Source organism: Delphinapterus leucas, unplaced genomic scaffold (assembly GCF_059928025.1).
Source record: "Delphinapterus leucas isolate spDelLeu-1000000601 "Yukka" unplaced genomic scaffold, BTC_Dleu_Yukka2 spDelLeu_asBTCV2_sq76, whole genome shotgun sequence".
Lineage (NCBI taxonomy): Eukaryota > Metazoa > Chordata > Mammalia > Artiodactyla > Monodontidae > Delphinapterus > Delphinapterus leucas.
This window is the reverse complement of record NW_028322285.1, coordinates 889,710-906,072: the sequence shown is the minus strand read 5'-3', so window position 1 is coordinate 906,072 and position 16,363 is coordinate 889,710. Positions and strand designations below refer to the sequence as shown.

Here is a 16,363-nt window from a genome sequence, read left to right as displayed (position 1 = left end):
TAGTGATGCATTTATCGAACTTGTATGACTACACGGATACTCTGTTCTTGTGTCTTTACTTATATTGCTGAGAGGAATGAAGGAGGGTCTGGATGTTGGTGAATTGTTTATATAGTTGTTGAGCAAGAATGATTTGGTCTTAGTTATTAAAATATGTAAGCATTTGGAAACTAATTGAGGTAATGGTAGCACCTACCTGGAAGCTCAGTTGTGAAAATTAAATGAATTCATACATGGAAAATGCTTAGAACAGTGACTAGCATACACTAAGTGCTTAATAAATTAGCTGCTTTTATTATTTTACTATTATTACTATTATTACCCCATTGAGTTGACAAAGCCAGTTGTATCTACTAATATAGATGTAAATGTAGTTATCGTATGAGTGAAATATCTTTTATTACTGCTAGAAAAAGAAATATTGCATGATATTGTTAGAATGATTCAGTTTTTATCTTAGTGTTTGAATAATATGAGAGATTTTATTTCTTTGAGACACAAAAGATGCATTCTGAAGCTAACTGCTTTTGGTTAGCTCTCTTTTTATTCAGGGCTGTGATGTAACTGAACAGCATACTGAATATGATATCATTCCTTTGCAACTTTCCTAATTCAGTTCTGCAAACAGGCCTGCTTAGCTGCTGAGCTTAAATTACATCTTTGTAATTTGTTCACCAGTAGCTAAGCTGCTAATTGAAGCAAAATAATTTTTTATTTTATTTCACTATTAATTTTGGATTGCTGTTTGACACAATTGTTTATGAAACGTCAATTTTGTAGTGTTTTCTTTGGCACAGGTTAATTTTTAACTAAGGCTCCCTCACCTACTGGAAATTTCTCGAACCGCATTAGCTAACACTTTTTTTTTTTTAATGACAAGAAGTGGAACTTGGTGGTCGAAAGTAATGATTAATATTACAGCATGTTGATAATGTAGGTGTTCATATTTTTTTTTATTAGTTTTGATTCTTGGTAATTTGCTGCCAAAGTTGTGTTGACAGTCTGTATTTATAGGACACTTTACTTCTGGTTGAAGGAGATACTTTGTACATTCATGAATGTATTCTTTAAGGTGACAAATTAGGTTTAGCCTTTTATTTTGTATTTGGAAAAAAGAGTGATGTATTTTCAAGGTTACTGTTTTGATTTAAATGGAAAATTAGGAGTTTTTGTTAGTTATAGGTAACCTATCTACCTGTCTTCCTTCCTTCCTTCCTTCCTCCCTTCTTCCCTCCCTTTCTTCCTTCCTTCCTTCCTTTCTTTCTTTCTTTTTCTTTCTTTCTTTCTTTTTTCTTTCTTTCTTTTTTCTTTCTTTCTTTTTTCTTTCTTTCTTTCCTTTCATTATCTTTTTCTGTCTTTCTAAATTAATGATGACAAGTCTCCGATTGTTGGTTTGTAAACCAAGAAAGACTCCTAATGAAAACATTTTGTTCCTAAAAACCTTTCAGATTTTAATGAACCAAAGTCAAAAGTATTCTCCTTGCTCACTTTATTTTTGCATGGAACACAAAGAGTTAAAATCATTAGAAAAGTAAACAAAGAAAACTGTGCTCAATTCTCTGTATTTCTTTTGGCATCCCATTGAAGTGTGATCCCTGTGTAAGTTCACCATCTATTTTTTGTTTTACTGTGTGGTCTTTATCCATAGTAAGTTTCAATTAACTTTTAAGACCCAGTGATATTTTAGAAAAGTGGAGATGAACCACAATTCACAAGATGCTTTCTAAAACAGTGGCAACAGAGGCAGATTTTTTCTATTGATTGATTTCTTTTCAAAGTTGGTATAGGTTAATGTGTAACTGGGCATTTGAAACTGATGGCATTTCATCCTCTCACAGCAAACCTTCTGGCACTGTTGTGTAAGGATGTGAAAGTTTAACAATTCCTATTTTTTCCTTCATTTTTGTTATTATAAAAAATTATTCTTGAAAAAAACCTCAATCAGAAAGTCAACAGAGTATTAACAATAATTGTGATATTTTCATTATGCTCATTAGAGGAGAACGTTAAGAAAAGGGAGGCTAGTATATCAGAAGAATAAACCTGCTCCAAATATGTCAAATTTTGACAACTTGTTTATCAATTTCACTAGGTTTTTAAAGTTGAGATGAAGTTTGTGCTGTTTATTCTTTTACTTTTTTTCCTGTACAAGCATTCCTGTCACCTTAAGGGATTTATTTGCATTGGCAGGATTAATGTAAACATCGTTTTCTATTTTATTGTATTTTGTTGTTGTTTTTGTTGTTTCTTAGGTTAAAACCTCAACTTGCTTCACCATCAAATCATTTATTTAAATAATGTATTTGATATGCTTTCTCTCCCGCTCCCGCCCGTCTCTGTAACAGGCCTCCCATCCTTACTGCTGATGAACACACTGGTTTCTTTAAACCACTGTTGTTTTTGTCACTCTCACAGCAGACTACCTTCCTCCCAGTGAGCAGATGCATGACTTACTATGGAGGATGAAGATAAGCCTTCTTCTTGGTATTCCATTGTCTAGGTCCTAGACCAGCTGTCTATTAAAATGGTTTCACTTAAAGTAGTCAGTGCTGTTTATATGCTTCTGTGATCTCCCAACTGATCCGGCCTCAATGAGCTTCACTCACACCGCACAGAGGCACGTATTTAAATTGGGAAAAGAAGCAGAAACTTCTCCCTAAGCTGGTGTTAGAGAACCCCTTTCCTTTTAGGCTCGAAGTCTGGGTTTGCTGAACTGTGAACCAGTCTTGACGTGTGTACTAAATGTACATGGTAGAGATTTGATATGTGTGAAAGCTGGAGGGAGAACTTGTAGGCATTTTTAAAAAGTCTGTTTTATTGTTGACACTCTACATTGAAGACGTTCATCAAAATAGATTTATCCTGTTTTCCTATGTTGGATCTCATCAGAATGTCAATTTCTTGGACCATACTTTTATATAATAGTGTGGTGTGTGTGTGTGTGGTGCGTGTGGTGTGTGTGTGTGTGTGTGTGCGCGTGTGTGTGCATGTGTGTGTTTTAACAAGCTTTTTCAGTAACAAAAACTGCTTAGGCAAGGTTGGAGGTGGAGCTGCCTTTGACAGAGTTTCACTGTGTAGCTAACTTTATTACACTGAGGTTCTAGATTACTCTATTTCCAGAATTTTAGTTCTACTCCTTAGGAGAGGGAGAAGACTCTGTTTCACTTGTTTTTATTTCAGAAGTCACAGAAGCAGCAAGCACTTCTTTATCTGTGTTTATGTGCTGAAAAGTATTGTTCTGCTGAGGCCCCAAGGAAAGGGACAGAAGAAACTTCATGCTTCCTTCTGTCCCCAGAGTTTTAACTATTTCTGAGCAAATCCAGACTCATGCTTTCATTTTTCTATGCTTGATGTAGAGAAGATTCTCCATTTTGACTCTGCTGCCAGAAGTGAAGTGGCAGGTTGACATTTGGCAGAGATGTATTACGGAGGCCATGGGCCTTCAACAAATGATGTTCAGTCACCAAAGACAAAAACATGGGATACCTGGGAGACCATGGGTCATCTACTGTTTGGGGGGGCGTCAACATATTTTCACTGCAGCATATCTTTAATTGAGTATCATCATGGGCCCACTGATTTCAGTGGAACCAGCAGCCTCAGTAAAAAATAATATTGGTATTATCTAGAAAGAGTCAAAATGAGAAGGTCTGATGTAATTGATACTCCTTTCTCCTCCCAAAACCAATTTTTTTTTGAAACAGGAAGGAAAACCCCATTAATACTTATGAATTTTATTCACCAAGTTATTTGTATTAGTTTAGCATGACAGAAAACTAAAGTTGAAACAGGTTTTCAGGGGTGTTAAGAGAACACACAAAACATGTAGTGATAATAGGATTTCTCAGAAATGCATAATAGACTTTTTAGCACCATGTGTGAGATCTAATCAGTTATTTACAGTGTCTCTGATTTTTTAAAGCAGTGATTGTAGTAAATAAAGCAGGCAGATATAAGTTTTGGTTTTTAAAACATTTTCAATTTACTTAATGCATTTTCTCGAGTAAAGCAACTTCCTGGGTATTTAAAAGGTCTTTTAAGATTGCAGGAATGCATCATCAGTGCATGCTAAAACTAATGGGTGAAAATTTAAGTCATAATATGATGTTAACATAATCTAGATGATTTCCCCAGAAGATAGTTATGAATTAAAGTGAAGTAGTAACTTTACAGTACACAAATCTGGCTGTGCTCTCTGATGGGTGGCAGGCACCCCCTTACCCAAATGGTCAGAGTTTACTGGCATTAGTGGAACGAGTTGACAGTGTGATGTGATACAGGGAGAAGAACTCAGCGTCATGGCTGTGGTATTCTGGCCCTGAATTACATAACTTTAGTCTAAGTCTGAGGAAACATTAGACAAACCCAAATTGAGGATGTTCTACAAAATATCTGGCCTATATTCTTCAAAAATGTCAATGTCATGAAATACAAAGACTCAGGAATATTCCTTATTGAAGGAGATATGACAACTGAATGCAGTGATTGGTATTGGTTTTGTTGTTGTTGTTTGCTATAAAGGACATTATTGGGTATTTGGTGAACCTCAGATGTTTAGATTAGATTATTGTATCAATGTTAATTTTGTGATTCAGATAATTGTGCTATGGTTATGTAAGATAATTCCTTGTTTTAAGGAAATACATACTGAAGTATTTAGGGCATGTCTGCAGTTAACTAATAAATGGTTCAGGAAAAGAAAATAGAGAAAGAAAGAAGAATAAAGCAAATTTACTAAAATGTAAACACTTGAGGCATCTGGGAAAGAGTATCTTGGAATTCTTTATATATCCTTACAACTTTTCTGTACATCTAAAATTATGGCAAAATAAAACATTAAAAAATATAGGGTTGGGCTTCCCTGGTGGCGCAGTGGTTGAGAGTCCGCCTGCCGATGCAGGGGACACGGGTTCGTGCCCCGTTCTGGGAAGATCCCGCATGCCGCGGAGCGGCTGCACCCGTGAGCCATGGCCGCTGAGCCTGCGCGTCCGGAGCCTGTGCTCCGCAACGGGAGAGGCCACGGCAGTGAGAGGCCTGCGTAAGGGGAAAAAGAAAAAAAAAATGTAGGGTTATAACAGTCTAACCATATAAATGCTTTTGATGGGCCAATGGTAGAAAATGTTTTCTCCTTATGCAGGTACTTTTTTTTTTTTTTTTTTTTTGCGTACGCGGGCCTCTCACTGCCGTGGCCTCTCCCGTTGCGGAGCACAGGCTCCGGACGCGCAGGCTCAGCGGCCATGGCTCACGGGTGCAGCCGCTCCGCGGCATGCGGGATCTTCCCAGAACGGGGCACGAACCCGTGTCCCCTGCATCGGCAGGCGGACTCTCAACCACTGCGCCACCAGGGAAGCCCATGCAGGTACTTTTTGTCATTTTAAAATTTGTTGCAATTTTTGTTTTGTAATGGAGTTAGGTAACAAAGTCAGAGCCTGCTTTGAAGGTCTGCACGCATAGTGTCATAAGCTATCCTCCATCATTTACAGTTCTAAAAGTCTCAGGTTCATAAACAAGCACATTCTAGCCAACTATAAGTTAGTTACTGCAGTTTCTGTGTATCATTAAAAAAGGATAGTCTCTGGTTAACTTAAGTAGTTTCATCACCAAGAAAGTCAGTTATCTGAATGTGTGAAAGTAATTTTGTTAACAATTTGAAGCTGTGTTATATTAGTACTATGCAGTGCTACATTGTTAAGTTAGTTAAAATGTATCCCCATGCAGAGCACTGCTCTATCCATAGCTGTGAGCTTTTCTTTGGCCCAGGTGTTAACATGTAGATCTTCCAGTAAGCAGAGGTCTCAAGGAAACTGCCTGGTGACCTTAAGGAAAATGTTTGTACACATATTACTAAAAACAGACAAAAACATCTTGGCTGGTGATGTGGTTTGGGACTCCAAATTTTGAGAGTCAGATGTAATTCTTTTTAGTTGAGGGAGATAACTATGGCTTAACTCCCCCTGCCCCAACCCTGCCTGTCCCCCCGCATATGCGGGCGAGTATTACTGTTTGGGTGGTTATACACCCCAGAGAGCACATGTTTTTAACCTGTAGGCAGGAAGGATTTCCCCTGATGGATGAATCATCTCAAGACAGTGCATGGACTCATTAACCATACCCTCACTTGTTTTCTACTACTTACCTCTAGAATATTACATGTTGGAGTTGGAAGTAGTAAAATGAGGCGACAAATACGAATCATTTAAAAATAAAATCCATGTGCTTTTCTATATTTTAAGTCACTAGTATCTCAATCTGCTAAGCCTTCTGGGTTTTTCCTTCCCCATTGATTAGATTTATTTTTATTCTGAATTGAAGAGAGAATTGTGGTTGTCTTGACGACAGAAGCCCATCTCATACAAGGATCCAAAGATGTCTGTTATAATAAGGAGGTTGATGGGACAGAGAGGAACATATCCCCGTCCACTCAATTTGGGTTGATCCTTAACAACTGTGTTAAAACAATCAGCCCAGTGAGGCCTTTGGCTCTGAAAGCTAATTGGCCTTGCGGCAGTGGTGAATGGTCAAGAACTTGACTGTGGTAGTTTGTCCTCTGCTACTTGGTTCCATTCTTAGCTCAAATCGTGCCTTTGTTTACAGGCCATAGTGTATGAAGGCCAAGACAAGAACCCAGAAATGTGCCGAGTCTTGCTCACACACGAAATCATGTGCAGGTAAGAAATACCTTTTTCTTTCCCTTTAATTAGCAAAGAGAAGATGAATTTGTATCTCAAATCTAGGTGAATTCAGGTCTATTTTTGGGTATATGTTTATCTTCTGTTAGACAATCTAAAAACTGTTAGATGTGACTATTTGGTAGTAAAGTGTCAGGCATCGCAGTGGTTCTCAGTTATTTATTAGATTTCATCCTAAAAGACATACGTTCCAATTTTGATATCGCATTGTTAATGGGCACAAAGCAGTGCCCTCTCCTTTTTCCTTTCAATTGAGTAAAATACAGTATAACCCTTCTAGTGTTAATATATGTGCTCAACTGCATTGCTAGTAAAATAAGAGTTCTATTGAGGTCAGCAGAAACCTCTGTTTGGATAAGACTTGAAAGTTATAGTTCCCCTTTTTAATTCTTCCACTTAACAGTGTGACCATCCGTACATAGGCATCATTCCTCCCCACACCAACCCAACATCTGATCTCTTAATCTTAGTTACCTTTTATATAACTATGACAATGTAGCTAACATTTCTTAAATGTAGCGAGCTTTTGGAAGGATGGCAAAGATGAGTCACTGAAAGGTATAAACATTCATGTTGTCCACAAATGAGTATCTTTATTTTTGTCTGAAGCTACGTTTGAAACCAGGCAAGCAGACCACATTCACTTCCATGGCCTCAGCCAACCCTCCACATGGGAGAGAGTAAACCAGAGAACAGCCTTGTAACTTGCAGTTTAGGATTCTAATTCTTCGTAAAATAACGCTGGCACTTTGCTTCTGATATATTCTGAGTAATTGGATAAAGCATGACGATGACACTCTGCATCAGGGAAGGGCTACTAATTGCTTTGTTAGCCACGCAGGCTCCCCTGGCACAAAGCATGCTTGGCTCCTGACTGTTACTGACCAAACCATTTAGGAGTTTCAGCTGCTGCTTCGGCATGGGTGGGTTTATTTGCTGCCCACAGACTTGCGGGGAAAGCAATCTGGAAACTCTACAGGTGGAAATAAAATAGAAAAGAGATTAATGTGTTTCCTTAGTGAAGTCCCAAGTAGTAACTTCTTCTATATCTGTAATATGTATGTAAAAATTTCTTTTTCTCCTTTTTAAAAAACATTCTGCTAATATATTATTCTAAAATACACAGGAGTTTCACAAGTTTTCACTTTAGTGATTTGTAAAACTTGTTAATTGTTCCGAAAACAGGTTGCTTCTCTCTAACTTTAAAGCAGCAACAAAATCCAAAAATATGGTCATGGATTTCTTAGAAGATATTATTAGGCAAAATTAGTGTTATATTGTATACAACAATTGCACAGCTAAAGCTGAGCTGCGCTCTTCAGAATAAAATGAGTAAAATCATTTTGAAAAGCATTAAAAAAATGACCTCCTTCGTATTACTATTTTTCCAGCCATATTTCTATTTCGTCTTCCCACAATTAGCATGTTGTTAGAATGAATTTTCCGTATTCTGTTCCATGTGATTCCAGCAAACAGGAGACAGGAAGATGGATCTCAACCAATAGGCCAACTAATATCTATAAATCATAGATTTGCATCTCATATCTGTACTTGTTTGGACTATGCTAGAAATTATTCTTAAAATACTTAAGATATATTATCCCTTTCACACACAAGCCTACACTCTGTTAATGCAATTTATATTTTTCTTGTTCTGGAAATTCATTGGTCCAAAGTACTTTATGATGCTGGTTGATGTGCTTTACTGCTGACGTTCTTTCTATATTTTAGAAACATAAAAATAGCAAAGAATAAAATTCTCAAGCCACTGAAGGCAAATGATGTTTGTACTGCATGGGTAAGAGGGAAGAGCCATATTCAAAATGTCATCCTGCTAATGTTACAGATGATGGTTTTCCTGGCTGCCTATAGATGTGTAAGGGGTACTGTTTGTTTACCAGGCCGCCATGACCCTATTACACAAGCCTGTCATCTATTGTGTGGCTAACAGTCTTTTAAATTGCAAATCTGATGCTCTTTAGGGGGCTTTAGGAAAAAAATTCTCACTTTCCACACCATCCTATTTCTCTTGATTTCTTGCCTGTTGTAAGTGGAAGTTGGGATGTGCTGAATTTGCACCAGGGGTGCAAATGCAGGCTCAATTATAAGCATAAAATTAGAGTCTGTTCACCATTAATCAGCCTGGCTAATTGCTATGCACCACCATTAACCATATGGTGTGAAAGACAGCTTGCTCTCCCCAAGATGAAATTTCTTCACTGCAGACATGAAATAGTGAGGGCCCTGGATTTTAAAATAGGTTGTTTTAGATATTTAATTTCTAAACAACTTTCTGCAGTGCTTTCTATCAAGGCTAACGGCACAATAAAACTTTGCATTTATGTCACAAAAGAGGTATATTTATAGTATGTTGGAGCTACGGGTGAAGGAGACACAGAGAATTTAGATCGACAGGAAAGGGCTTGGGATGATTCTGTTTTGTTGTCATCAAAGAAAAAAGAAAAAAAATAAACACCAGGGAATTGTGTATTAGGTGGTTACAAATTTAAAAAAATCAGTTTTGTTCTGTTGAGAGGGTAACCCTATTGCATGAGCTGTCTAAAGGACTTACTGCCATGGGATTGTTATTGTCTCTCTTTGAGACAAAACCCCTTTGACTTGATGGCATAAAACTCTTTCCATGGAATTCTGGGAGAGGTTCTGCATTTTTGGTAAACTGGAATTTATTATACCAATCATCATTATTACATTTTGCTAATACTTGGTGATTAAGCTCTTAAAAAGTATGGCCCCATGAAGGATTTTTAGAAGCAGGATTCATTCCACAAAGCATTTGATTATAAATGCATCTCCACATCCTGTGTTTAAAATGTGAATGGAAAATAGGAACTCTACTTGGTAGGTGCGTCCAGTTCCCAGCCCCCCAGGCAGGGCAAAGCAGATTTTCTCCCTTTCCAGTGAACAGGACAATTGCAGGGGATGGGTGCTGTATTTAGGAAGGCATTTTTCCCCCACTGTCCGTGCCTAACATCTTGTGGACCATGAGCTCCCAGGGCTAGCCTGGTCCCTTGATATGGCTTGTTCTTCCTTCCTCTTTGGCTGGTGTATTCTCATTTTTTTCCTTTAGATTCCCACTTACGCATCCCTGGTTGTTGGCCTGAGCGAGGTCCCCTTATTATTCATTCCTGTGATATCCTGCGCTTTTCCTTCATAGCATGCAGCACATTGTAATTGTGTGTCCAAGGCCTGTCTTTCTTTGCTGGACTAAGAGCTCCTTGAAGACGAAGTTACCCAGTTTTCCTCTCTGCTTTAGTTGCCCATGTGTGAAATGGGGAGAAACTATTACTTCTCTCATAGGGTGGTTGTTAAGATTAAATGCTGTAATCCCGATAAATGGTTATCATGGTACCTGACACATAGTAAGTGCCGAATGTCTATTGTCATTCTTAATAGTAGCAGCAGTAGTATTAGTATTGATATTAATAGAAGCAGTGGAAGTAGTGGGAGCAGTAGTAGCAACACCTGCAGTGCCTAGTTAAGTACCTGGCACAGAGTTGCTCAAAGGGAAAGACGGTAAGAGAATATTGAAAGGAAGGGAAGTGTCTACTAAAATGTTAACATGCTTTGTTCATTCTAGGTGTGCTGTTAAGGATATTTTCATTCATTCTTTTAGCACGTACTATGTGCAAAGCACGGTGGAATGAAGAGCCAAAGAGGACTGGCCCCTATAGTAGGAGAGCTGACAGGTTAGCTTGGGAGAATGAGACTCATAAAACAGATAACTAGACAGCAGTGTAGAAAGGGTAGACAGGGATAAGAGGTGAGGCCAAAGACCACAGCTGCTCAGAGAAAGGTGGGTTTTAGCTGCAGGGATTGGGAGGAAGGTGAAACAGGACCCGGATTTTAGAGGGTGCATGAAGGAGTGTTTTGGTCCATTTGTTGGCAGTCCAGGCAGGATTTCTCTGGGGAGAGGTCTACAGATGGTGGGCCTTTGGCCTGGAGCTGGGCAGAGAGTCAGGGCGAAGGATAACCAACTTCTGAGGTCTTTTCTCAAAGGTGCAAAGTAAAGCTATGGGCTTACGTGGGATTGACAAGGATAGGTGAATAGAAAGAGAAGAGGCCATGGATACATCCTTGGGCAACAGTCTCATTTAGTGTGTTCGAGAATTAGGAAAAAGAACCTTGAGCATACAGAGCATAGAAATAAAAGGAGGGTGTTTCAAAGTCTGGGAGCCATCCATGTAATAAGTGTAGGGAGATCCAGATAGACTTGTTGAATACTGAGAAAAGCACCAGAAAGTCACTGGTGAACTTCAAGAGAGGACAATCAAGTTGGCGCTGAGGCCCAGAAGCCAGCTTTTATGGGGTTCAGGTGGCAAGGAGTGATGGCAACTCTGGCAAGGGGACAGCTGGACAGTGAAGAAACCAACTCAAGAGGAAAGAAGGAGTGTGTCTTTTTTTAAAGAATGGAAAAACTTAAGTTGGTTAACTGAGGGAAAGAATGAGCTTATTACTATTAATCAGACTATTTAGATAACTCATATATCTCATTCTCTAGCCACTTTGGCTAAATGGGTAAGATAATCTTGCTTTTTGTTGTAAGGCTTAGAGATGGAGCTGATGCTTTCCTCCACTTGAGAGAGCCTCTACTTATGGAAAGAAGTTCCATGTCCCTAAGATGAGGATCTGCAGGCCTCGTGACCAGGAAACAAGTATATGTTTCTTGCCGTGATTTATGAAGTCATGTGTCAGTGCACTAGAGAGATGCCACCTGTGTCATGCTGCTAAGGAAGAAACTCACAAGCTTGCTTTTCCCTGGACTAGCTTGTCCGAGGGATGCACAATCTTGCTGGGGAAAGGGCTGCTGTTTTGAGTCCACAGTGTACGTAGGACACGGGGTGCGGGGTCCCCACTCCAGTGATGGGCCACATTGCTCTCCTGCCACTTGGGTTGCAGGTTGCAAAGGGATGTGAAGTAGTGGGAATCCTGCCCTGTGACAAAGCAAATGAGGAAACTCCAAGCCCCCTGACAGATTCCTGCTTTAGGAAGCAAATGCCAGGTCTGTGCCTGGTGCAGTGCCTGACAAACACAGTAGGAGTCTAAAGAACAGCATTTGAAGGGATGAAGATCCATCAGTCACACAGTAATGAGGACATGATTGGCACTGTGATTTCTTCTGTTAACCTGGTGACTTTTCCCTTGAAGTGCTTTTGCATCTGTTGTTCCAGGTACTGTATTGTTTCAGGCCGAGACCTCTCCTGCCTTAAACACAAGTGAATCTGTTCTCCCTTCATTCTGTCCTTCTTGCTTAATGCCTGCCTTGTGTATGGTGCTGGTTGGTACCCACCTTTCTCAGTCCTTCTGAGTTCAGTAGAGGGACATAGGGAGCAGTTCGGCTTGGAGAAGGGAGGAAAGAGAAGACAAGAAGGCAAGAAAGACCATCACAGGGAAGGAAGACAGGTCCTTGCTCTGCTTGGCTCTGGGTTAGAACTAGGGAGCTTTAGGGGGTTAGATGCCAGCTCAGCGTAAAGGAAGACCTTCCTTCCCCAATTTGCAGTTGATTTTTAGTCTTTTAATAGGAAAATAATATTGCAATACAAAGCAGAAGACTGCAGGAGTACAGAAATAAAATATATATCCTCTATACTTCCCCACTTATTCCACTCCTTATAGGCTATTTCTTTGAAGTTTCTATTCATTCATTCAAAAAATACTTCCAGAGGGCCTACTGTGTGCCGCACTCTGTTCTAGTTGCTGGGGACTCAGGGATGAACAGAACAGTCTAAGACCCTTGTACTCAAAGACAGACAATAAATAAGAAGACAAATATAAATGACAATGTGATGAGTGCTAGGAAGAAAAGTGAAGCAGGATGAGGGGCTAGAGAGCTCTGGGGGTAGTCAGGGAAGGGCTTCTGCAGGCTGTCACTTTGTGCAGAAATTTGAGTGAAGTGAGGGTGTGAACTGGCTTGTGAGACTATTTGTCTCTTTCCCTCACTCCCTTCCTCTCTCTCAGTCTTTCCTTTTTTTCTCCTAGAAGTAGGACTATACCGTACATACTATTCTGCAGCTTGGCTTTCTCAGGTCATAATATGATGTAGATGGTGTGTACATAATATGATGTAGGTGGTGTGTACAAACTTCTTTCCGTGATGGTGTGTACAAACCCACCTTCGTTCTTTTTAATGCTGCACACAGTTCCATATTTACATGTATATATGTACACACACATATATGTATATGTGTATATGAATATATTTTAAAAGTGGGCTTAAACTGTAGACACTGTTTTGTTGCCACTCCAGACGCAGAGCAGAGCCCAAGAATCCCGTTTTGGGGATGATGACTACGTGATGCAGTGACATGACTTGAGAGGCAGGAAAGCAGGAAACCTGTTGGGCTATTTTTCATACTTTGTATAGGGTTTTATAAATGATAAATGACCTCCAGCCCTTTAGTCTGTTTTCCTTTCTTCGTTATTCCTATTTTATTCCTATTCTATTAGTCCTATACGCTTCTGTTCTTCGCATCTGCTTTTTTCCCTGGGTCCCTTGGGGCACAGCAGAGAGGGGTGGTTCTCACTTAGGCTGTGCTTCGATTTAGCTGGCTGCACTCCAGGGCATTTTTATTTTAAGGGGTTGAAGACAGTGCTTAAGGCACAGGGCATATCTGAGGCCCAGTGTGGCCCTTGCTTGGGGAGGTGGTCTGGTGTATGGGGTGGGATGGAGGTGAACGTTCCTTTCCTCAGCAGTGTCTGCTCAGGGGGTCAGCTTGGCTTCCTCTATCTGCTACCTTCCTATTTTCTTGGATTGTATTTTCCCCAGTACATTACATTCATTCATGAAGTCGTCCAATCCACCAACCAATATTTGAGCTTCTCTATTCTGTCTCAGGCCTTATGCTACTCATTAGGTAAATAAAATTGACAGTGTGTTCCTTTATGAAGCATATGAGTTAGTAGGGGAGGGGGTGAGAGGAGACAGTGACAAAAAAAAAAATGCAAATATATATGTAAGTATATAATTTGCTTTGTGTTTCATGCCCTGAAAGGAAAAACCAGAGGAACCTATCAAGTGTCAGGGCTAGCTTCTCTGAGGAAGGAAGAAGCCTAGAGGCTGAGGCCCAAAGAGGCGGTAGAGGCTGGCTAACCAGGCAGGGCTTGGATGAAGAGCAGTGCAGGCCTGGAGGCCTGCCCGGACCTGGGCCTGAGGTCAGACTGAGCGTGGCCCATTAGAGAGATTGAAATTAGCCAGTGAGGCTGCAGTGGCAAGTTGGAGGAGAGTGACAGGAGACTGGGAGGTGGTCTGGCCATAGATGTATTCTCAGTGTGGTGGGAAGCCATTAAAAGGTCTTGGGCGGTGAAGTGACACAGTCCAATTGACATTTTGAAAAGATCACTGTGGCTGTCATGGGGGGGTGAAGAGTAGACACAGAGAGACCAGGTGGGAGGCCACTGCAGGAGTTAAAGCGAGAAAGTGAAAGTGACTCAGATGAGGGTCATGGCAGTGAGGAGGGAGAGAATCACATTGTCTTGAGATGTAGATTCTAGTCTGAAATTATCATCAGGTGGGTTGGAAGAGTCCCTGGAAGGCATTCAGTCCAGGCAGGACAATGGTGAGGGGTTTGACCAATGGGGATTTGCCCAGTTGCTGTTTTGAAAAAGAAAGGAACAAATGGAAAATAGAAAGGAGAAATAGGCCTTCCCATGCATTACTTTTTTTTTTTTTTTCCATGCATTGCTTTTATCGCTGGGAAAAGGCCTGGGCTCTGTCCCTGGGCTGCTTTTGGAGATCTGAGCCCTCACACTTAGAGGTGGGTACCACAATCGCCCCATTTTACACATGAGGAAACTAAGACTCCAGGAGGTGGAATAACTTGCTCCAGCTGCCACAAGCCACTCGGATTCCAGAGTCGGTGTGCTTAACCACTGTGCTCTTCTGGCAAAGCCCTTGAGATGTAGGTGCAGGGGAGTAGAGTTCAGGGAGGATAGAGTTTAGTTTGTAAATTATTATTATTTTTTGTATGCATTTCAAAGACTGTACTCCTCATTCCCTTGTTTCTTCATCTTAGGTATTGGGATCCTTTGCGCTTTCTATCCCCAAAGTACTAGTATAGCAGAACTCAGGCCTGGAGGAAATAGTTTCCTCTGAATCAGAAAAGGAAAGGCTCTTAAGGGAGTGGCATGGTTTTTAGCTGGGGCTTTGACAAAGGAGATACAATTCTTGCTGTTGTTTTCTGAAGATACGAGAAGCAAATCGAATGAGCACCAAATATGGAAGCTGATTCTCTTTTCAGAGATATAGTTACAGCCAGAAGAGAGACTTCCTAACTTTGCTGAAAGACTCCCTGTGCAGGCGTATATTTCTGGGTCCTGAAAATGAAGTTCAGTGTTTGTTTCTCTCTAGCAGCTCTCTAAATTTAGGCTCTATGATTCACTAAGTCGAATGAGTCTGTGTGTATGTTTGTGTGTGTGTGTGCGTGCTTGTGTAAGCGAGAGGGAGAAAAGTGCATATTTTATTTGTGGTGCAAGGCAATGTATAATGCTTGGATAACTCCCTCACCTCCTTGACTGATCAAATACGTGCTTTTATAGTGTGCCCTTGGGTATAGACTGGCCAGTGGACCCATTTCTTATTTGCAAACAAGTCTCAGATGGATAGTTTTCCATTGACCATGGGTAGTTTTCAAAAACCCTAATTTTTCACTTTTTAGAAGCATCTCAGGTTAAGAAAAAACTGTCAACTTTAAGGTCACACATGGGGTGGGATTTTGATAGTAGGTGCTTTTCTTGCCCACGTCTGCCTTTTCTCTGACCTAATAAAGAGCGTCCATTGCCAGGCTTCTGCCAGGCTTTGGAGCAACTGTCCTAAATGCTTCCAGGAAACTTGCACAGTGACCAGAGCAGGGCACAAAAGCCAGAGGATGTGTGGATCTCTATTTTCTTTTATCTTGCCTCTTTGTCTCGATTATTGTGTTGTACTTTTATTCTTACATTCTGAACATGGTTCAAAAGCAAACAGTTATAGTTTTAGGATTTGGGGAAGGTTGTGGTTGAAGGAAACGTCTCCCATAAAAGAGGAAGGAGAAGAAAAAGGAATCCATTTAATACAAAATGACTGGAGGGGGAGAAATCACTCATACCTCATTATTGACGCGTTCCACACAATTAGTGTGATCTTGAGGGAAGAGTGTTTAAGCCACCCACAACCCTGAATATTCTCATTGGGTAGATGTAATAATAATGCATTTCACAGTGAACTCTTCCAATCCTGCGGGCAGTGATGGGAAGACCCCATCTTAGGGCTGTCAGTCCTCACTCTGTGGGAGTCCCTCTCCCTCCCTCCTTTGTGCAGGGAGAGGTTAAGCCTGGCCATTAACCCATAGGTGACCCAAATAGAACGTTCTGTCTCAGGGATCCGTTGATTGCCAGGTGTGGCTTTGTGGTAATTCTAGCATTTGCAACCCAGCAATTTGAACCTTCTGTCTGCCTAAATGATGATTTTACATGGTAATGGTTGTACTAAATCCTCTTGCTTTTGCTCCATAGCCGCTGTTGTGACAAGAAAAGCTGTGGCAACCGAAATGAGACTCCCTCAGATCCAGTGATAATTGACAGGTAGGGACCGCTCTACTTTCTCTCGGTTCTTTTTCCTCATTATAATGAAACACCTGTCTTGCGTGGCTCATGGGTGAGGGTTAGGAAGGCATGTGGAC

General features: G+C 40.5%; 1 protein-coding gene across 6 annotated transcripts in view; it reads left to right on the top strand.

Annotated features, from left to right (window-relative positions):
- Positions 1-16,363, top strand: part of EBF1 (EBF transcription factor 1) — a 395,554-nt gene that overhangs the window by 9,138 nt on the left and 370,053 nt on the right. For all 6 annotated transcript variants that reach the window (XM_022590266.3, XM_022590263.3, XM_022590262.3 and 3 more), the window contains exons 5-6: positions 6,595-6,668; positions 16,197-16,265. In XM_022590266.3, the coding sequence (XP_022445974.1) occupies positions 6,595-6,668; positions 16,197-16,265 (143 nt within the window). The remainder of the gene's footprint in view (positions 1-6,594; positions 6,669-16,196; positions 16,266-16,363) is intronic.